The 17521-nt window shown below is 44.5% G+C and overlaps 1 protein-coding gene across 3 annotated transcripts in view; it reads right to left on the bottom strand.

Annotated features, from left to right (window-relative positions):
• Nucleotides 1-17521, bottom strand: part of LOC142586001 (suppressor of tumorigenicity 7 protein homolog) — a 52835-nt gene that overhangs the window by 21128 nt on the left and 14186 nt on the right. For 2 of the 3 annotated variants that reach the window (XM_075697198.1, XM_075697197.1), the window contains 4 exons: nucleotides 16466-16544; nucleotides 15857-15911; nucleotides 9054-9153; nucleotides 6407-6504 (listed from right to left, as the gene is read on the bottom strand). In XM_075697198.1, the coding sequence (XP_075553313.1) occupies nucleotides 6407-6504; nucleotides 9054-9153; nucleotides 15857-15911; nucleotides 16466-16544 (332 nt within the window). The remainder of the gene's footprint in view (nucleotides 1-6406; nucleotides 6505-9053; nucleotides 9154-15856; nucleotides 15912-16465; nucleotides 16545-17521) is intronic. The other variant, XM_075697199.1, reaches the window with a different exon arrangement.

Below are 17521 nucleotides of genomic sequence, written 5' to 3'. Positions count from 1 at the left end.
AAGACGGAGAGTGCTCTCGGCCTCATTCGGAGGATCGCCAACAGGCACCGGGGAATCAAGGAAGACAACCTCATCCGCATTATACATGCTTTTGTTCTCTTCCACCTTTCATACTCGGCGGCCATGCATAATTGGCATGTTGCAGAGAAGAACAAGCTCAATTCACTCATCAGAAAGGTCTTTAAGCTCGCCCTCGGCTTACCTGCAAGCACTTACACCGAAAACCTGTTGAAGCTCGGAGTCCACAACACGCTCGAAGAAATTATCGAGGCACAAGAGTACTCACAGCTGCTCAGGCTATCCGGCACCCCGACGGGCCGCAAGTTACTCGGCGAGATGGGCCTCAATCCTGTCGACCAGTGCCCCGACGCCGTGCGGATTCCCAGCGACATCAGGTCTCACCTGCACATCGCGGCCCTTCCCCGCAATATGCACCCCGCAAACAACGTCGGCAGACGTCGGGCCAGGGGTACAGCTCTACTCGAGCATGTCCGCAATAATCACATTGAGGCAAGCTTCGTGGATGCCGCGGCATATGTCCAACAAGAGGCATTCGCCGTCTCCATCGTAGACTCCAATTCAAGGCTCACTTGCTGCGCTACGGTACGCACTTCGAGGCCCGTGGTAGCCGAACAGGTTGCAATCGCGCTGGCTGTGCTCGATGGTAGCAGAGAGGCAATATATAGTGATTCCAAGGCAGCCATTAAGGCCTACCAAACCGGTATGGTCTCCCCCCAGGCCCTCCGCATTCTCCAAAGCGCCAAAAGTATCTTTCCGCATTCTCTCATTTGGTTTCCCGCTCACTTGGGGTCGATTGAGGGTTCTCCCTCTAACCCTAACGAGGGCGCACACGAGGCCGCGCGAGGACTCACTGACCGCGCCGCCTCAGCAGTCGCCCAGCCCCGCGGGGAACCCTTGCTTACGTTTAATGAGATCACCACGCACTACTATCTGTCACGACGGGTCTTCCCCCCTCCCGCACCCCGCCTTATATAGGGCGCGGGCGGTTACCCTTCGACTTCTACAAGCCCGTGCATACCCTAACCTCGCGGTTCTTCATGCCATATACCCTGAAAGATATCCCAGTGCGGACTGCCCTGCCTGTGGACTAAGGGCAACATTGGACCATGTGTTGTGGGAGTGTGAAGCCATCGGCTCCTCCTTCAGCGAGGATAGGTGGGCTGCGCTCTTGGGCAGCCCCGAACTCAACGACCAAACCCTGGCCGTCCAGAGTGCCCGCGATCGGGCCGTCAAGCTGGGCTTGGCGGTCCCTACGTGGGACTAGCCGGGTGGCGCGGGGTCTTCCCTGCGTCTTCTCTGGACCAAAATAAAGTTACTTCACTCACTCACTCACACATCAACACAAATAAAAAATAAAAAATGACAACCACTTCTCCTCTACCCTCAACACCCCCACCCCCTGGAACTTCTGATACCCCTGTGGCGAATTGGCCTGACCATTAGAAGCTCCCTGCCTGCAGTTGACAGTGCGCACCCCCAACCTACACTGCACTTTTCCCATGCAACATGGGTAATTCTTAAGTTTTCTTTTAGTTTAATGCTTATACATGTGAATTGTATGGATGCTTGACTCTTTCGTGTCCCCTGATGTTGTTTTTCCCTGCATTGTGTCTCCTAGAATACGGTTTACCCCTACGTCGTATGTGCGCCAGCTGTAGTAGGTAGTTAGATGGCACGGGTGTTCTGCTGCCATCACCACCTGACAGCGGGGATATTCAGGCAGAAGGGGAACTGGCTTTCTCCTTTTTTGGCTGGAGGTCGGCATCACATGCTCAGTGGCACGCTTCGCTGGACGGCCCTGCGAAAGCCTTCGGAAAGGCCTCTATTTGCGTGACCTCTGCAAGTGACTTTGGCATTGCTGTCCGGAATGGAGCGAACATATTCATTCGATATCCTTGTGCAGTGAGTTGGATTTTCTTGAATTGTCAGCGCTCATCAGCATGTTCCATTAGTTGTAATTCGGCTAGCTGGCATTGGTGCATAAAAGGCACAATAAATGCTGTTTGATTGGTTTCCACTACTGTGTAATCGTTCCTTTGTCCCAAGAGAACGCTTGGGACCCCACAAAATGTATTTTACAGTGAAACTGTTTATGGCTAGGCTTCCGTGCATTCTTGTTCTACGTCAACAAAAACTATCATCATCAGCAATGGCTCATCCCTCTCGTAATGTAGAGACTATATATATACATATATATCAAGACAATAAATGTGTTTGTACATGCCATGTGCTAAACAGCTTCGCTGGTCATCTACCTTCACAGAATGCAATGGCTCATGATTTATTTATCGTGTCTAATCTATCAAACAATGCCTCCGTGCTCTTGCTACTTCCTGGACTAACTTAGTTACACAGGTTGATGTTATGCATTTGTTCTGTTATGTCTACTGCTACTAACAACACACGACATGGTTGCAGTTATTCACAATTATGTTGTGTTTCCTGTGTTGCTAGCTATCATTATCAAGTCACATTATAAAGGGGGCTGCTAGATTCATAGTGATGTATGAATCCATAGGCATCGACTACGGGGAGGGGGGAGGGGGAGGGCTCCGAGGCTCGCGCCCCCCCCCCCCCCCCAGAGATTTCCGGCGGGAGCAGAGACCCCCCACCCCCGGCGATGCCAAAGCCTACCGCCCCACTCTTCCCTTAAAGTGTAATTACCAAAATGTTCTGTTACCCACATTATTTGAGGTTTCTTTTTGAGTTGCCTCTCCCTTTTCACTTAAAATTTTATAGCGGCTAAACACTTCTTAGTGCATCATTGTTGGCACGGACAAAAATGGCTGTTAATTCATGTTTTTGCTTTATTTCTGCAAATCCTAGAAATAGGAGGACAAGCACATTAAAGAACCTGCAGCAACTACCTCATCCGTATTTTTTTACTTGAACATTTCTTTTTAAATTTCAAATGTGAAAATCATGTACAGACACAATATATGTAAATATACAGTGTGTCCCAACTATCATGCACCAAGATTTAAACATATGCAACTGCTACGTAGCTGGGCAGAATCAAGGTAATGTTGTTTGCCGTCACTTGGAGATCTCAGACTATTTTTTTTTGCATTTTGCCTAATTACATAATTAGTCTTAATTATTGAATAAACTTTTCAAGTATTACAATTAGATGAAAAGTATCAATGAGAAAATTGTAGAGCAACGTGAAAATCTCCCGATACAGCTTTCTGTTGCTCAACACGTGCTTTATATAACTGTTTTTCCAAGCATGAAAGAAGCTTGCGAATACATGCTAAGTGCCTCGAGTGGCAAGTCGCATTGCAATTTTGCACGTATTCGCTGGTTGCTTTCACGCACGGAAGAGCACTTTTATGTAGCACGTTGTGAGCAACAAGAAGCTGTATCGGGAGTTTTTCAGGTTGCTCTACAATTTTCTCATTGACACTTTTCATCTATATTATACTATCTGAGAAGTTGATTTTTAAAATTTTTATTTGTGCATACTGCAGCCCTATTGAGCTATTGCAGGAGTAGGTATGAAAAGCAGAACAATGACAAATAACAGAGGCAATATCAACAATACAGACCAAATGAAGATACTAACTACCTTATTCAACAGTCACTAAAAATAAGTTTAAAGGAAGAGAACGACTTGGGACCAGACAAAGAATTCCAATATTCAATTATACAGGGAAGGAAGCTGTATTTAAGTGCCCGTACGAGCAGAATAAGGCGCGATGTTTAGGTGGTGGTGACTTCTAGTATTAGGTGATTTAGCAGGAGTTAGGTAATTATCTGAAAAACTCCGGCAAGAGGAGTTAATAATGCAATGCAGAAACTTTAGTGATTCCATGCGTTGGCGATCTAGAGCAGTTGCAAGCCAACCAATCGAGGATTAACTAATTAAGACTAAGAATATAATTGGGCAGAATACAAAAAATAATCTGAGTATCTCCAAGCGACGGCAAACAACATTACCTTGGTTCAATGTGGCATTTGCTTATGTTTAAATATTGCTGCATGACAGTTGGGACACCCTGTATACACAGGACAAAGTATTATATTTTTTCAAGAGAAGGAGCTAGTGAACTAACAATTATTCCTAATTGTATGGATAGCCTATGCCTAGAGAATGAATACGTTGCTGTATGTTCACTTCGCTACAAATTGCTTTGCGTGCTTTGTTGATCCTTAAAAAAAACCTGCAAACTTCAGTGACCCCTCCGGCAGAGTCTTCATTCAACGGCATGTGAAGTGAATGTGAATGATATGTGTCTGAGCACTGCTTCTCTTTCCAGCAGGCAATGCTAATGACTCATGAAACAAAATAAAAAGAAAGACTTGTCTAATAATTTACATTTATTAGGAATCTAAACATTGCCACTTGCATACAGTGGTCATAAATATGCATAATTCATTCACTAATCCAAATGAGGCCAAAACGGATTCACTCAAAATCATGATCAATAGCAGTCATGCTCAGCAGCGCTTATATGCAAGCTCACAGTGAAAGAAATAATAATAATAATAATAATAATAATAATACCCGGCCCGGGTTTGTGATAGTGGATGTCCAGCGAACCACCACAACTCCTGAGGGGGGCATGCAGTGCTACACTGTATCAGAGTAATGGTTATTTTGACAGCATGCTGTCGCTGGTTGCAGTGCCGTTTCTTTCTACCTTTGCCGCTCCTTGAACTCATGCCGCTCCTCTGGAGTCCTAACTATGCGTTGCCTACCCATAGCGGTGCTGCAACAATGAAATCAGTTGCTAGGCTGGTTCTTTTATATATGAAAGGCCAGTGACGTCACCTGCCCCCGTTGCAAGTGTCCGTCATTATGGCAGCTTGCACAACAGTAATCTTTACCGGGAAACGTGTGCGGGGAGCGCTACATGCTTCACTTTGTTATCAGGAGTGCTTTATCATCAATTATGTGGTTTGGATGCTTGTTTTGTGCTTGCTCGTTATTGAAACGAATGCCGTTCTGTATGTTGTATGCGTGATTCCAAAGAATGTGTACACTTTTTGCTTCACTTTGCAACCTGGCCATGGCAGCCGCATTTCTATAGGGGCAAAATGCGAAAAAACCCGTGTACTTAGATTTAGGTGCATTTAAAGAACCCCAGGGGATCCAAATTTTTGAAGTCCCCCACTACAGCGTGTCTCATAATCAAATTGTGGTTTTGGCATGTACCCCCCTCCCCCCCCCCCCACCACCACAGAAACTTTGCCGAGTTCTTGAAGCCTGCTGCACCTCCACCGCGGGTCAGCCGGCATTGCACTACCTCCAGGATTGGCCCACATTTTTGCCCACAGACATGAACACAAGAAAGTCGCAGTTTCGCCCAAAAGGCGTAGCATCGATTGCGATAGCAAATTAGCATACAGCCATACGAAGTAAAGACAGCGCTTTTATCGGCTGTATCGCCTAGTAAACATTTGCTTGCTAACTAAATTAACAAGCATGGTGTCAGCATGCACAGCAAACATGAACATATCATACTCGATGACCGCAAACAATCACTGTCAAAACGCTGGCATGAGGAAACGCGGCAGCAGCGAGCGCAGTGACATTTGTGCGCTCAACGCAAAGTGAGCGTCGAGAACACACAGCACACACACACAGCTGTGAGCCGCCGGTGCACCTAATGCAGATCGCTTTCGAGATACGGCCTTGTAACCGCGCAGCAACCACATGCGGAGTTGCAGTCGGAGTAGAATGCCACCCCCTCTCTACAGTGCCTCATGCACCATGGAAGATGGCGCGCTTACTCCCCGCTATTCCTCCCTTGCGCACGAGCGAGACTGAGCCGCGATTGTCATCTCCCCTCGCACGCTTTCACTTGCACATACAGTGTAGGGTGCTCGGCGACAGTGTTCTCACCCCTGGACTTTATACGGAACCTCACGGTGACGGCGATATCGATGGCAGAAATGGGCTTGGAGTGTCCACATAATTTCCACCGCAATAAAATGCTGACCAACGGGTGGCTAACAGCTTCACTGTAAAAACAGAGGCTGCAGTCTTGCTGGAAAGGCAAAGCAGTATTAGTAACAGTTGCACTTGAAGAAATTTTGTGTGACCTCGAAAAATTGTTATTGAAGTGACACCCTTACATTAGCATTTGCAAGACCTCATAGTAGGAGCCAGTTCAGATTCACATCCTGAGTCTCCCCTTGCACCACCAAAAGACTGATGTCTCTCGGTGGTGTAATCTCCCTTCGTGTCATTGTCTTATACTTTCCTATCATTAAAGGTATTATATATATATATATATATATAGGTGGGGTCCGAAAAGCAGGTCGGGCCCCAGCGTGCCCTGAGAAATCTCCCATGTAAATCCTTCGTCAACACCTGAAGTCACATTGATAGTAGCTGTGCAAAAAAGCATGATTGGAAATTAACTGAGGCTTCACTCACATCCCGCATCATCTTGACAGCCTCACGAACCTTCCCCAGCTTTCGAGCACACATGGCCAATCTCCGACGCACGTAGACAAGCACGTTGCAGTCCCTTCCTGCAAAAAGGCCACAGTGACTTCCTGAATTCACAAACCTGCAGCTTGCACTGGCTGTGCAAAGCACGGCGCAAGCAGGAAATGTTCTTGATGATGCAAGCAGTTTTAACTGTTTCCTCAAGCTGACTTCTGACGCTGTCCTACTTTAGGCAACGCTTTATTCAGTAATTAAAAATTAATAAATAATGAAGGGCCCAAGTGTAGCACCATTACATGAGTGAATTACATGAGTGAGCTGCAGAGCACTGCTCCAGACTGCACCATAAGCCAAGAGAGCATCTGTGCCGCCATAAGCAAGGGCCCTGTGCTCCTCTCGTACAAGCATGTTCAGTGTTGTTGAAGAGGGCTCATTGCGAGACTCAATTTCTTGTCACACTGCAACATTTATCAGCCCTGTTCACTACAGATGATAACTACACAAAGATTCTACTCAGAAGAAGCCACTAGTGACAATTCTCAGTTTTCATCGCGTGTTTCTTTTTTTCAAATATGCTGTTTTTAGAATCTATAGTGCAGAAGCTCAGAAGAAGAGGAAGGCCTAGCTTGGGAGCTCTCTTTTCAAATCCACTTAATAAAAATGTAGAAAAGTCTCATTAGTCAACAACATTACTGAGGTTAGTATAATCTTGCATTTGGAAGAAAAGGGTGAATTCTAGAACAGTTTTCTTTCGGGGCCTTCATACACTTTTATGGAACTATACAAGAATTGGAAAACAAATCTGGGTTGGAAACTTAGCATGCTGCAATTTTGTTTCTAAAACAGATATGTGAATTCTGTAAACTGAATGTGTGTTAACATATAATACAGAAAAATTCATTAGAAAATGCTATGCTTTTTCACCAGTGCTTCCTTACAAAGGTAATGTAGCCAATGTAACAGTAGCATATAAATCGTAAATCAACATGTTGATTTTGTTTGTAGTAAATAGTCATCAGGTGCAGTTTTCAAAAATGTGGTGTCCATCAGTCTGTATGTGCATGCAAGAGAGAGTTATAAATTTTATTCAATAATTTTAAATTTTCTGATTTCTGTTTACTTTGTAAAAACTTGGAAGTTCTAGATAAATAAAAAAATTTTTCTCCACAGTCAATAGAATATGGCTTTTGTTTTCATATAAATTTTGACTCAGTTCTGCATTTCACATCAGAAAATGTCATTCAATATGGTTAGACAGCAATCTAATAGGCGTTCTTGTATTCCACATGTATAAAGTAAAACCTCACAATAAGGAAGTTCAAGGGAAGAGCCAAATTTACTTTGTTAAATCTATTACTTCATTATAATGGCTGTCAGCCTTTGTGGTTGAGATTGCCTGCACACGGGGGAAGAAGCTGTTGGTAATCATCACAGGGTGAGCCGATGTGTCCTCCTATGCAGCAGTCCATGTTAATCCATCTTTGCTGTTGTTTAAACAGCGTAACAGGTCTTACAGTGCTTGAGAGTGTGCTGGGCAAGCACTGCAGGCCCCCTGATTTTGTGCAGCACCCATTACTGTACATGAACAGAAAACCATTTCTTTATGCTGATGTCCCGTGCAGGGCACTCCACAAAATAAGATTTGCATTGCTGCGCCGGTTAGGTTATAAAAAAGCTCATAAGTTGAGTGATGGCCGAGAACATGAGCAGAGGTCGTATTTCGTGATGATCCATTTCATTTTCTCTTCTCATTATTTGTTGTGCAGAATTCTATATCCCAGTGATAACAGCAGTTTGTCTGAGCCGATGACAAGGCCAAGCAAAATAGACAATGAAATGGTTCATTATGTGGATAGTTATGGATCACTATGTGGAAAATTCCTTGAATGCCTATGTGCAGGTGTTTAGTACAGCCGAGGGTTGGATGGTGCAGCATGTACAGAAACACTTTCCTCCAAGTACCATAGCCCACGTGATCTCCTGCTCAAATTTAATTACGGCACAGTACAAGACTTTTGACCAAGACGTAGCACACAGAGTGACCAAGTGCACAGAGTGCGGGAGGTGACACCAGCAGCGAAGTACACACTCAACTGCCGACTTAGCAGCACAGCCAGCTAGGCATGCTGCCAGATAGTGGACAGCTTGCAGCAGTTCTGAACTTCACACGAGTTACTATTGGCAACATTGTGCATGGCCAGATTTCGGCACAACTGCCATGAAATCGTCAGTAAATTTTCATGCTGAACTAAAAATGGTTTGGTATATCTATTTAAACAAAATTTGTGCTTCATTATAATGAGGTTTTCGATGCATGAGTTTTTATGAAAATTTCAATAGTTATTATGATTACATTGCTATACATTGATCAATTCATTCTAACCTATTTCATACGTAACAATTACACACCTGTATGGGAGTGTCCTGGGTTAAACATTCTTAACAAAATATTTGAGCAAAATGAGCAGGTACATAAAGAGCAAATTTGTTGTTTTCAATAAGCATTAAACCACAATATGATGCTGGACGGAAATTCCAACATATTTGCGTGACAATGGCAACCACATACCATGCACTTACACACCGTTCAGCATGAATGCATAATGTCAGTGTTGCATTGGGCAGTGCTCACTGTGAATGGCTTCGTGAAGGGTTCCCTGGTGCTGCAATGGCTGGCTTTTGCGATGGTTCACCTCAGCATACTTGAGAGCTTGCCGAAAGAGTCTGTCGGCCTGATGGGTAAACATGGAATAGACAGGGCGGGTGCTGAAGGTCAAGTGGTTCACCCAAACCCTTTGACCAGCCCTTTGCTTGTGGGAAGCGACAACACTCTGGGACACCATCCCCCCCCCCCCCCCCCTTTCATTTTCTCTGCATGCTCAGTGGCCCCAGTGCTGGAGGCTGCCTTCTCAGCTGGCCTGCACTCACATAGGTGTCATGGAATTTGCTGTGCCTGCTCCTTTTTTTTATTTTTGGATGCCATTTCTTTGCAAAGTGCTCATCGCACTGGTAGGATGCACATTCATTTTCCAAGGTTTGTTTGCCTGCAGAATACCTGACAGCAGTGCATCTCAGTGTAGCGGAAGGCCTAAAAAGCAATTTGCACTATTTTAAATTCCCCAAGGAAATTGTATCATTGCCTGTAGTAAACTGCGGCTGCAAGGTATTGACAGGAAAGGCTTCACCCCAACAAAACATGCCATTTGTTGCAAGGCAAGTATTGTGCCTGTAATACTTCTAGGCAAAGCTTAACTGACAATTTTTCTGAATCTGGTCACTCAGACTCTGTTAAGTTGATCATAGTTGACTAAGCACATCCACAACTCAACCTTCTTTATTTTTCAATGCTTACTGAGTTGTTACCATTGACGTTGTGTGTTATTTATAAATGCCTACTGTACAACAGAAAAATTTATTCGCTTGGTATAGTGACAGTTCTCCATTAGCATGGCAGTAAGCAACAAAGGAGCTATTTTTTGATGCAATGTGTGTATGACAATTTCCTTTTTCTGCAGATATGTCATGATGCATGATTGCTAAGTTTTTGTGCAAAAATAAAAATATTTACTCAAACTCGTTTGTCACCCTTCCTAACCAGTACAGTAACCTTTCGTGTCTTTTGTTCACTGTGCACAATAAACCACAGGCATATTTATTACAACAAAAATTTTTAAATCTCTTACAATGCTGCTGATGCATTGTTGGAAGCTGCATTTATCTGATTAGATTTTGTTCCTCAACTGAGCAACATTGACTTTCTATCAAGAACTGCTGCAACCAACTTAATTCATGAGAGAATACATTTTTTTCTGAATGACCTGGCCATTGCAGACAGTAAAAACTTGCTGTATCAACCACTTTTCTTTTTTCTTTAGTTAGTGCACATTCGTAGAGGCACTGCCATCTGGAGAACTTCAGTACCCGCAAATTTAGAACAGCAAAAATTACAGTACTTGGAACAAAATAATAATGTTTTACTGTGGTATTAAAAAATGGCTCTGAAATTATTTGTATGTGTATTAGAAACTTATGCACATTTGTATGAGAAAATGACTTTTAAATTATTCCAACATATGCTAGAGGTGCCCCACCCTTGGAAGTCCGCGTTATTCCAAAATGGAAGAGTCAGTCGACATCCACTGAAAGTTACATCGGCATGAATCTGTGCAAGGCCTGTGCGAGAGTGAAATCTGAGGAGAACCGGGAAGGCAAGCACGGAGCAGGAGAGTGCACTACTCTCTAAGCTCAAGGGGCGTTTATCCGAGCACAACGCATGACCTGAAGGAAATGCTTATTTCTCCTTGGAATGTGCAAAATACACTGGGATAAAGATATTCAATGTGAAGAAAGACATTTCAGCAATAGGTGGGAAACACCAGGCAGAAAATAAGAAGCCAACTTCACCCCAAGCCATTTATGGCTTCATGTGAAACTTGTACTGTCATTTCTCATCAGATGTGAAACAGAAATGTACATTGCATTTCCTCTGAATTACGTGTGTAATACCACTACTGCCAAAAATCTTGCATCGTTACCCCTCCTCTGTTAATGCCAGAAGGTCCAGAGCGTAAAACAAATTAAATGAAATCGGTTTTTCGCCTCTGACTGCTTTCAAAGAAAACAAGTCACCCACCAAACTTCTTCGGACTCAACATCTGTTCCTGGTTTAATAGAACAAATGACGCATGCTGCCTATAATTCAGTGTTGGCCCAAGCTATTTAGCCAGAAACTCCATACTCAAAATCGAAACTCGCCAAGAAAGGCATCTGTGGTCACTCATAAGATCAATACTGGGGATGCCAGCTCAATCAGACGACGTCCTTGTCACGTGTCCTATGCCGAGTGAGAAGTGATACAGCGTGAGGTCAACAAGGTGCTCACCAAAGACGTCATTGAACCTGCATGCAGTCCATGCGCATCACCGGTCGTCCTAGTCAAGAATAAAGATGGCAGCTGGTGCTTTTGCGTAGACTACCGCCACTTGAACAAAGTAACGTGGAAGGACGTCTACCCTCTGCTGCTGATCGAAGACGCTCTTGATTGCCTAAATGGCTCTGCCTACTTCTCTTCTATTGACCTGAGGTCAGGATACTGGCAGATGACCAAGATGACCAAGTTAATGACCAAGACCGTGAAAAGACCGCATTTCTTACACCTGATGGGCTTTACCAGTTTAAGGTAATGCCCTTTAGACTGTGTAATTCCCCAGCCACATTTGAAAGTATGATGGACTCCTTCCTTCGTGGATACAAATGGTCAACATGCCTCTGTTACCTTGACAATGTCATCATCTTCTCGCCGACATCTGAAAGCCACCTTAGCCGCTTGTCTGCAGTTCTTGAAGTTTTCTAGCAAGCAGGCCTTCAGCTCAACTCTGCCAAATGCCATTTTGGCCACCGTGAAATCACTGTGCTTGGCCACCTTGTGAGGGCTGAAGGCATGCAACCTGACCCAGAAAAATTCGCATTGTCAAAGACTTCCCTATGCCATGTTCCACTAAAGACGTACGGAGCTTTGTCAGCTTGTGGTCCTATATTTGACGTTTTGTCAAGAACTTCGCCACCGTTGCCCGTCCACTCACACAACTCTTGAAGAAGTAAACTTCATTCTCTTGGGGTCCTGCACAGGCCACTGCATTTTACACACTCACGACTTTACTTACATCACCACCCATCTTAGCCCATTTTGACCCGTCAGCCCCCACTGAACTTCGCATAAACGCCAGTGGACATGGCACAGGTGCTGTTCTCGCCCAGCAGCAACAAGGACAAGACCGCGTCATCGCCTACGCCAGTTGCCTTCTTTCCTCTTCAGAGCGCACACTTTTGATCACTGAGCGTGAGTGCCTCGCACTAGTTTGGGCTGTTGGCAAGTTTCGACCATACTTGTTCGGCTGCACCTTTTCGGTCATTACAGACCACCATGCGCTTTGCTGGTTGTCTTCCCTCAAAGATCCTACTGGACGACTTGGTCGCTGGGCACTGAAACTGCAAGAATACAGCTTTGACATCACTTACAAGTCTGGCAGACTGCACCAGGATGTGGACTGCCTATCGTGCCATCCAGTGGATCCTCCCAACTTGTCAGCACACGATTCTGACACCTGTGTCTTCGCAATACCCGATTTAACTGACGTACGCAGCGAACAGCTCTGTGGTGCCAATTTGCGGTCAATTATCCACTGTCTACGCTCTCATCACTCTACCCCATCCCTACAATTATTCATGCTTCGTGATGCAATCTTATACAGACACAACCCCAGCTCCGACGGCCCATAGCTTTTCCTGGTTGTTCCAGAAACACCCCGTTCCACTGTTCTCGAACAGCTTCATGACACCCTAACCGTTGGACATCTATGAGCAACTCGCACATACGATTGCATTCGCCGTTGGTTCTTCTGGCCAGGCCTCTACTGCTCTTTGCGCCAGTATGTTGCTGCTTATGAGTCCTGCCAGCGCCACAAGCATCCATCCTTGTCGCCAGCCGGCCCTCTTCAGCCCATAGACATTCCCGGTGTCCCGTTCTACTGCGTCAGCCTTGATCTCATCGGGCCATTCCCAACATATCTGACTGGGAACAAGTGGATCGCGGCATGATATGCTATCATGCGGGCACTGCCGACAAGCTGTGCCACTGACATTGTGGAATTTCTCCTTTACGACATCATTCTTCACCACGGCGCTCCTCGACAGCTGCTGACCGACCGTGGTCGCTCATTTCTGTCGCAAGTCGACGACTACATTCTTCGTTCATGTTCCATACGTCACAATCTAACCACTGCCTGCCATCCGCAAACCAATGGGCTTACTAAGTGCCTCAACCACACGCTGACCACAATGCTCTCCATGTACGTTTCCTCAGACCACCGTCACTGGGACAGCACCTTGCCTTATATGACATTTCCCTACAACTTGTCATGCCATGACACTGCTGGCTTCTCCCCCTTTTATCTCTTGTTTGGCCGCCATCCCACATTGCCCTCTGAGACTCTTTTACCATCACCTGTGCACCCTGTTACAAACTAGGCCCGCAATGCAGCTTCTCGGGCCGTAACGGCTCACCAGATTGCAAGGGATTGTCTTTACGGCTTCCAGCTGTCTTAGAAGGCCCGCTACGATCACCATCACAGAGTCGTTAATTACTCTCCGAGCTCTCTGGTCCTCCTTTGGACGCCTTGCCTTGTCATCAAAGCTTCTTTCCCGCTACTCCGGGCCTTACAAGGTCCTACGCCGGATCACTGCCGTCACGTATGAGATCGCTCCATTGGACAGTCGATCATCTGCTGCGTCTGCCACTGATATCGTACACATCTCCCGACTCAAACCTTATGTTGCCGGACACGATGCTACTCCTTAAGCGCCGCGACGGCACTCTCGCCGGCGGGGGTTCTATGTTATGTGCTATTCCCACGCACTGAAGCATGCATCTTGCCGAGCATGGAAGAATGTGCCAGAAAGATGGTGAAGACGACAATCAAAGTAGCGCTCGTGTTGTTCTTCTGCCATCTAGCCTGCAGCTGTCTCTCTCTGTATATATTTTATAAATACAATTTCCTATCCCTTTTGGCTACTCTCATCCCCGTGGCAATATTGTTTTGGTTGCTATGCAATGCTTGTCCATAAAGGGTTAATTGCATAAAGCTCCCTCACTGCTACCAATATCTTAACACAGGCACACAAGATTAAGCAAAAAATGTGTTCCCTCTGCTGTGCACTTGTGTACGATATGTTATGTAAAACAACCAAACAGCAATGCTCATCAGCACCCGTAGAGTTTTCAGCAACACTACCAAGAAGCAAATCGGTTTCCATTGTCTAACAGAAATAATGGGAATGTCAGGGTATGGATGGTTTAGCACAAAATGTAGCTGCAAAAATAAAGCTTTTTCCCAGTGGTTCTCCTGTAATGTACTGCAACAAGCAAGTGAAGAAAACAGAAACATACAACTGCAGAACTTTGTCTTTCTTCTGGCTTCTTCAACCTGCTAGTGCTGTTTTGCACTTGATATAACTCTATGCCCCAGCACAAGTGCTTATTCTTTTGACAAAAAACATTCTTTATAATAATACAGAAAATAGCAACAATTTTACACTCACTTATGGTAAAAAGGTAATCATTGTGACACACAAAATGCTGTTTATCAGACATGTCATCTTTAAGGTGTTTTCGCTCTCAAAGAAGATGCCAATCTGAAGCCCTCGCTTTCCGGCATTCCCACACATATGGCTTCACCACAGACCATCTTATGTATATGTAATTGTAAGGATATACTTAGCACCTACAAGACTTCCTACCATGCCATGCTGGACTCGGATGTTGATGCTAGTGTGTTTCCCTATAAGTGTGCCCTCGCAGTTTCTATAGAACCTATAGAACCTAGACAGACTTTAGTCTAAAACAATATAATGAAATGTGGGACTTATTTGTACACCGCGGTAGCCTGCATCGGCAAAAAAGGAAACACAAGCACACCAACATGGGCACGAATCTAGCAGCGCACTCAAATTATGGGGTTTTATGTGCCAAAACCACTTTCTGATTATGAGGCACGCCGTAGTGGAGGACTCCAGAAATTTCGACCACCCGGGGTTCTTTAACGTGCACCTAAATCTAAGTACACGGGTGTTTTCGCATTTCGCCCCCATCGAAATGCGGCCGCCGTGGCCGGGATTCAATCCCGCAACCTCGTGCTATCTAGCAGCACACTGCCTAGGTCACACAACATATCTTGTTGCCCCTATGTGATGTGTCTCCACATGCTGTGACACAAACACAGCATCTAGCTGTGCTTACGCTAAATCACTGGTAATGCTACAGCGACTGCATGGACATTTTAGGCATCAAAAATGGTGAAAAATATTCCTTAGGCACTTTATTTCATGCTCTTCGTACAAAATTATCACTAGGAACATTTCAGCCAATGGAAATCACTTTAGGATGACAGGCTACACGTGTTCACTGGTGAATTACATTTATTGGCCTAAACAGCTGCTTTTGCTACCAACTGGCAGCACCACTAGAGCATTACAACCTTTAACATTAACAAAAAAATGAAACAACAGGAAATATCTGCACAAACACTGCACTCTTTACTATGAGGCTGTGGCATGCAAAAGTTGATGAATTCAGCATCCCCGTACAATACCGCATGGTATAGTGACAGCAGTGAAACGTAACCACGCTACAACAGGATCAGGAGCCATATAGAAGCAAAGAAAACTCGTGAGTTCAAGAACTACATCTGCAGTGCATTGAGCCAATTTTTACCATGGGTTAGCTATTGCTGTGTAGGATTCCCCTGCAGTAAGTATGTATACGGTGTCTATGGTGACAGTAGTTTGTACACGGCAGCCAAGGAATCCATGATCCTCAAAGAAACTGATCACTAGAAATGGCCACTGCCGTGACAACAAACAGTACAGCATGGCACATACCTCTAACACACTTGGTGCCTCTTCTTCAGCCAACAAGATGTAGGCTGTCACACACCTGCATATGAATAAACTCATTTCCATTATGAACACGTGCATGCTGAATGAATGAATGAATTCTGGGGTTTTACGTGCCAAAACCACAATTTGATTACGGGACATGCCATACTGGGGGACTCCGGATTAATTTTGACCACCAGGGGATATTTAATGTGGCCCCGATTCGCAGGACACAAGCGTTTTTGCACCCCCATCGAAATGTGGCCGCTGCGCATGTGCGTGCTGAAGCAAACATTTAAGGATCAACCAAATGGACAACGACAAGTGTCTTTTGTGCGCAAACTTACTGTAATGCTAGCTGCTACATGCACAAGTGGTTTATGTGATTATATGCTTTATTCCTCAAGGTTGCAGAGCCCAAAACGTAGAATGTTTTCCTGTAGAATAGTATAGTCCCTCAGAGGGATGCACACATTTCTCAGCTAATGCTAAGGACAAAAATTCTAGAGCAATATCAGTTGCCAGGTAGGCCCAGTTTCTTTTTACCAATCCCAGAAGAGAATCTTTCATACGAAGCAGACAGACAAAGAAAATGCACATAGCAGTACTGACTCCGGATTCTTCTCAAGTGCTGTATGAGCATGTTGGATGCGTGTCTTGGGGTCTCTCTCTCGCCAGGCCGTTTGCATCACTGTGGGATGGAAGTTTGAAACATTATTGATCAATATGTTGAACGTAAACAAAGATACTCACAGTTCTTGTGCACATTTGTTATTTACTGCTGCTGCAGGACCTGATAACAATTATGTTAGCAGGAAGGCGCACTGCAAGCACTGAGCATTCAGAAACACAGAGAGAACTGCAAAGCACCCCATGCAATATGAAAGCCAAGTAAATTTTTTTCCACCTCACACTCATTTTTTAAACTGAAAGGCACAGAGACACACTGTACAAGCTCATGAGTGAATTCTGAAGAGTGTGGCAGAATGCATGTACTTGTACAACTCATCATTCTTTCCGGGCAAAGCAGTAGATAGTTTAAAGGGTTTCCTTGGGTGCTGGCATTTTACGTGCATTTATTAATTATTTATTTTCAATACGCTCAATCGCCAAGGCAATGCAGAGAGGAGTGGGTGACAATATTATACAGTATCATACAATATTATACAGCATTAGTGACAAATTGCAAATGTGAAATGAAATATAACAGGATAACACAAATAAAACAAAAATAACTGAACTGAACATAAATAAACACAGCATGTTATACAATATTAGCGACAAAATATAAACATGAAAGAAATATTGGAAAGGGACAAAAAAAGAAAAAAAAAACTTGAGAAAAAGCAAAAGAAAGGGGTGAGGAGGAGAGATATACGAGATGAATTGATTAAGTACGGTTATCACAATGTAGGTGTACAGATAAAGAATGGCAAAAAGAGAATGATCAGGAATCGAAACAATGTCATCAGGTACGTGGTTCCAATTGTTAAATGTGTGCGGTATGAAGGAAAAATAAAATGTGTTTGTGTTGCTAAAAAGCCTTTACGTTTATGGTGAATCCGTGACGTAAGTGGGTGGCGTGATAAGCTTGGCATGTAGTGATGTATGATGGAAGACCTTATGAAAGAGGCAGAGGCGGGAATACTTACGACGGAGTGAAAGAAA

This window comes from Dermacentor variabilis, chromosome 6 (assembly GCF_050947875.1).
Source record: "Dermacentor variabilis isolate Ectoservices chromosome 6, ASM5094787v1, whole genome shotgun sequence".
NCBI lineage: Eukaryota > Metazoa > Arthropoda > Arachnida > Ixodida > Ixodidae > Dermacentor > Dermacentor variabilis.
This window is presented reverse-complemented; position numbering and strand designations above follow the sequence as displayed.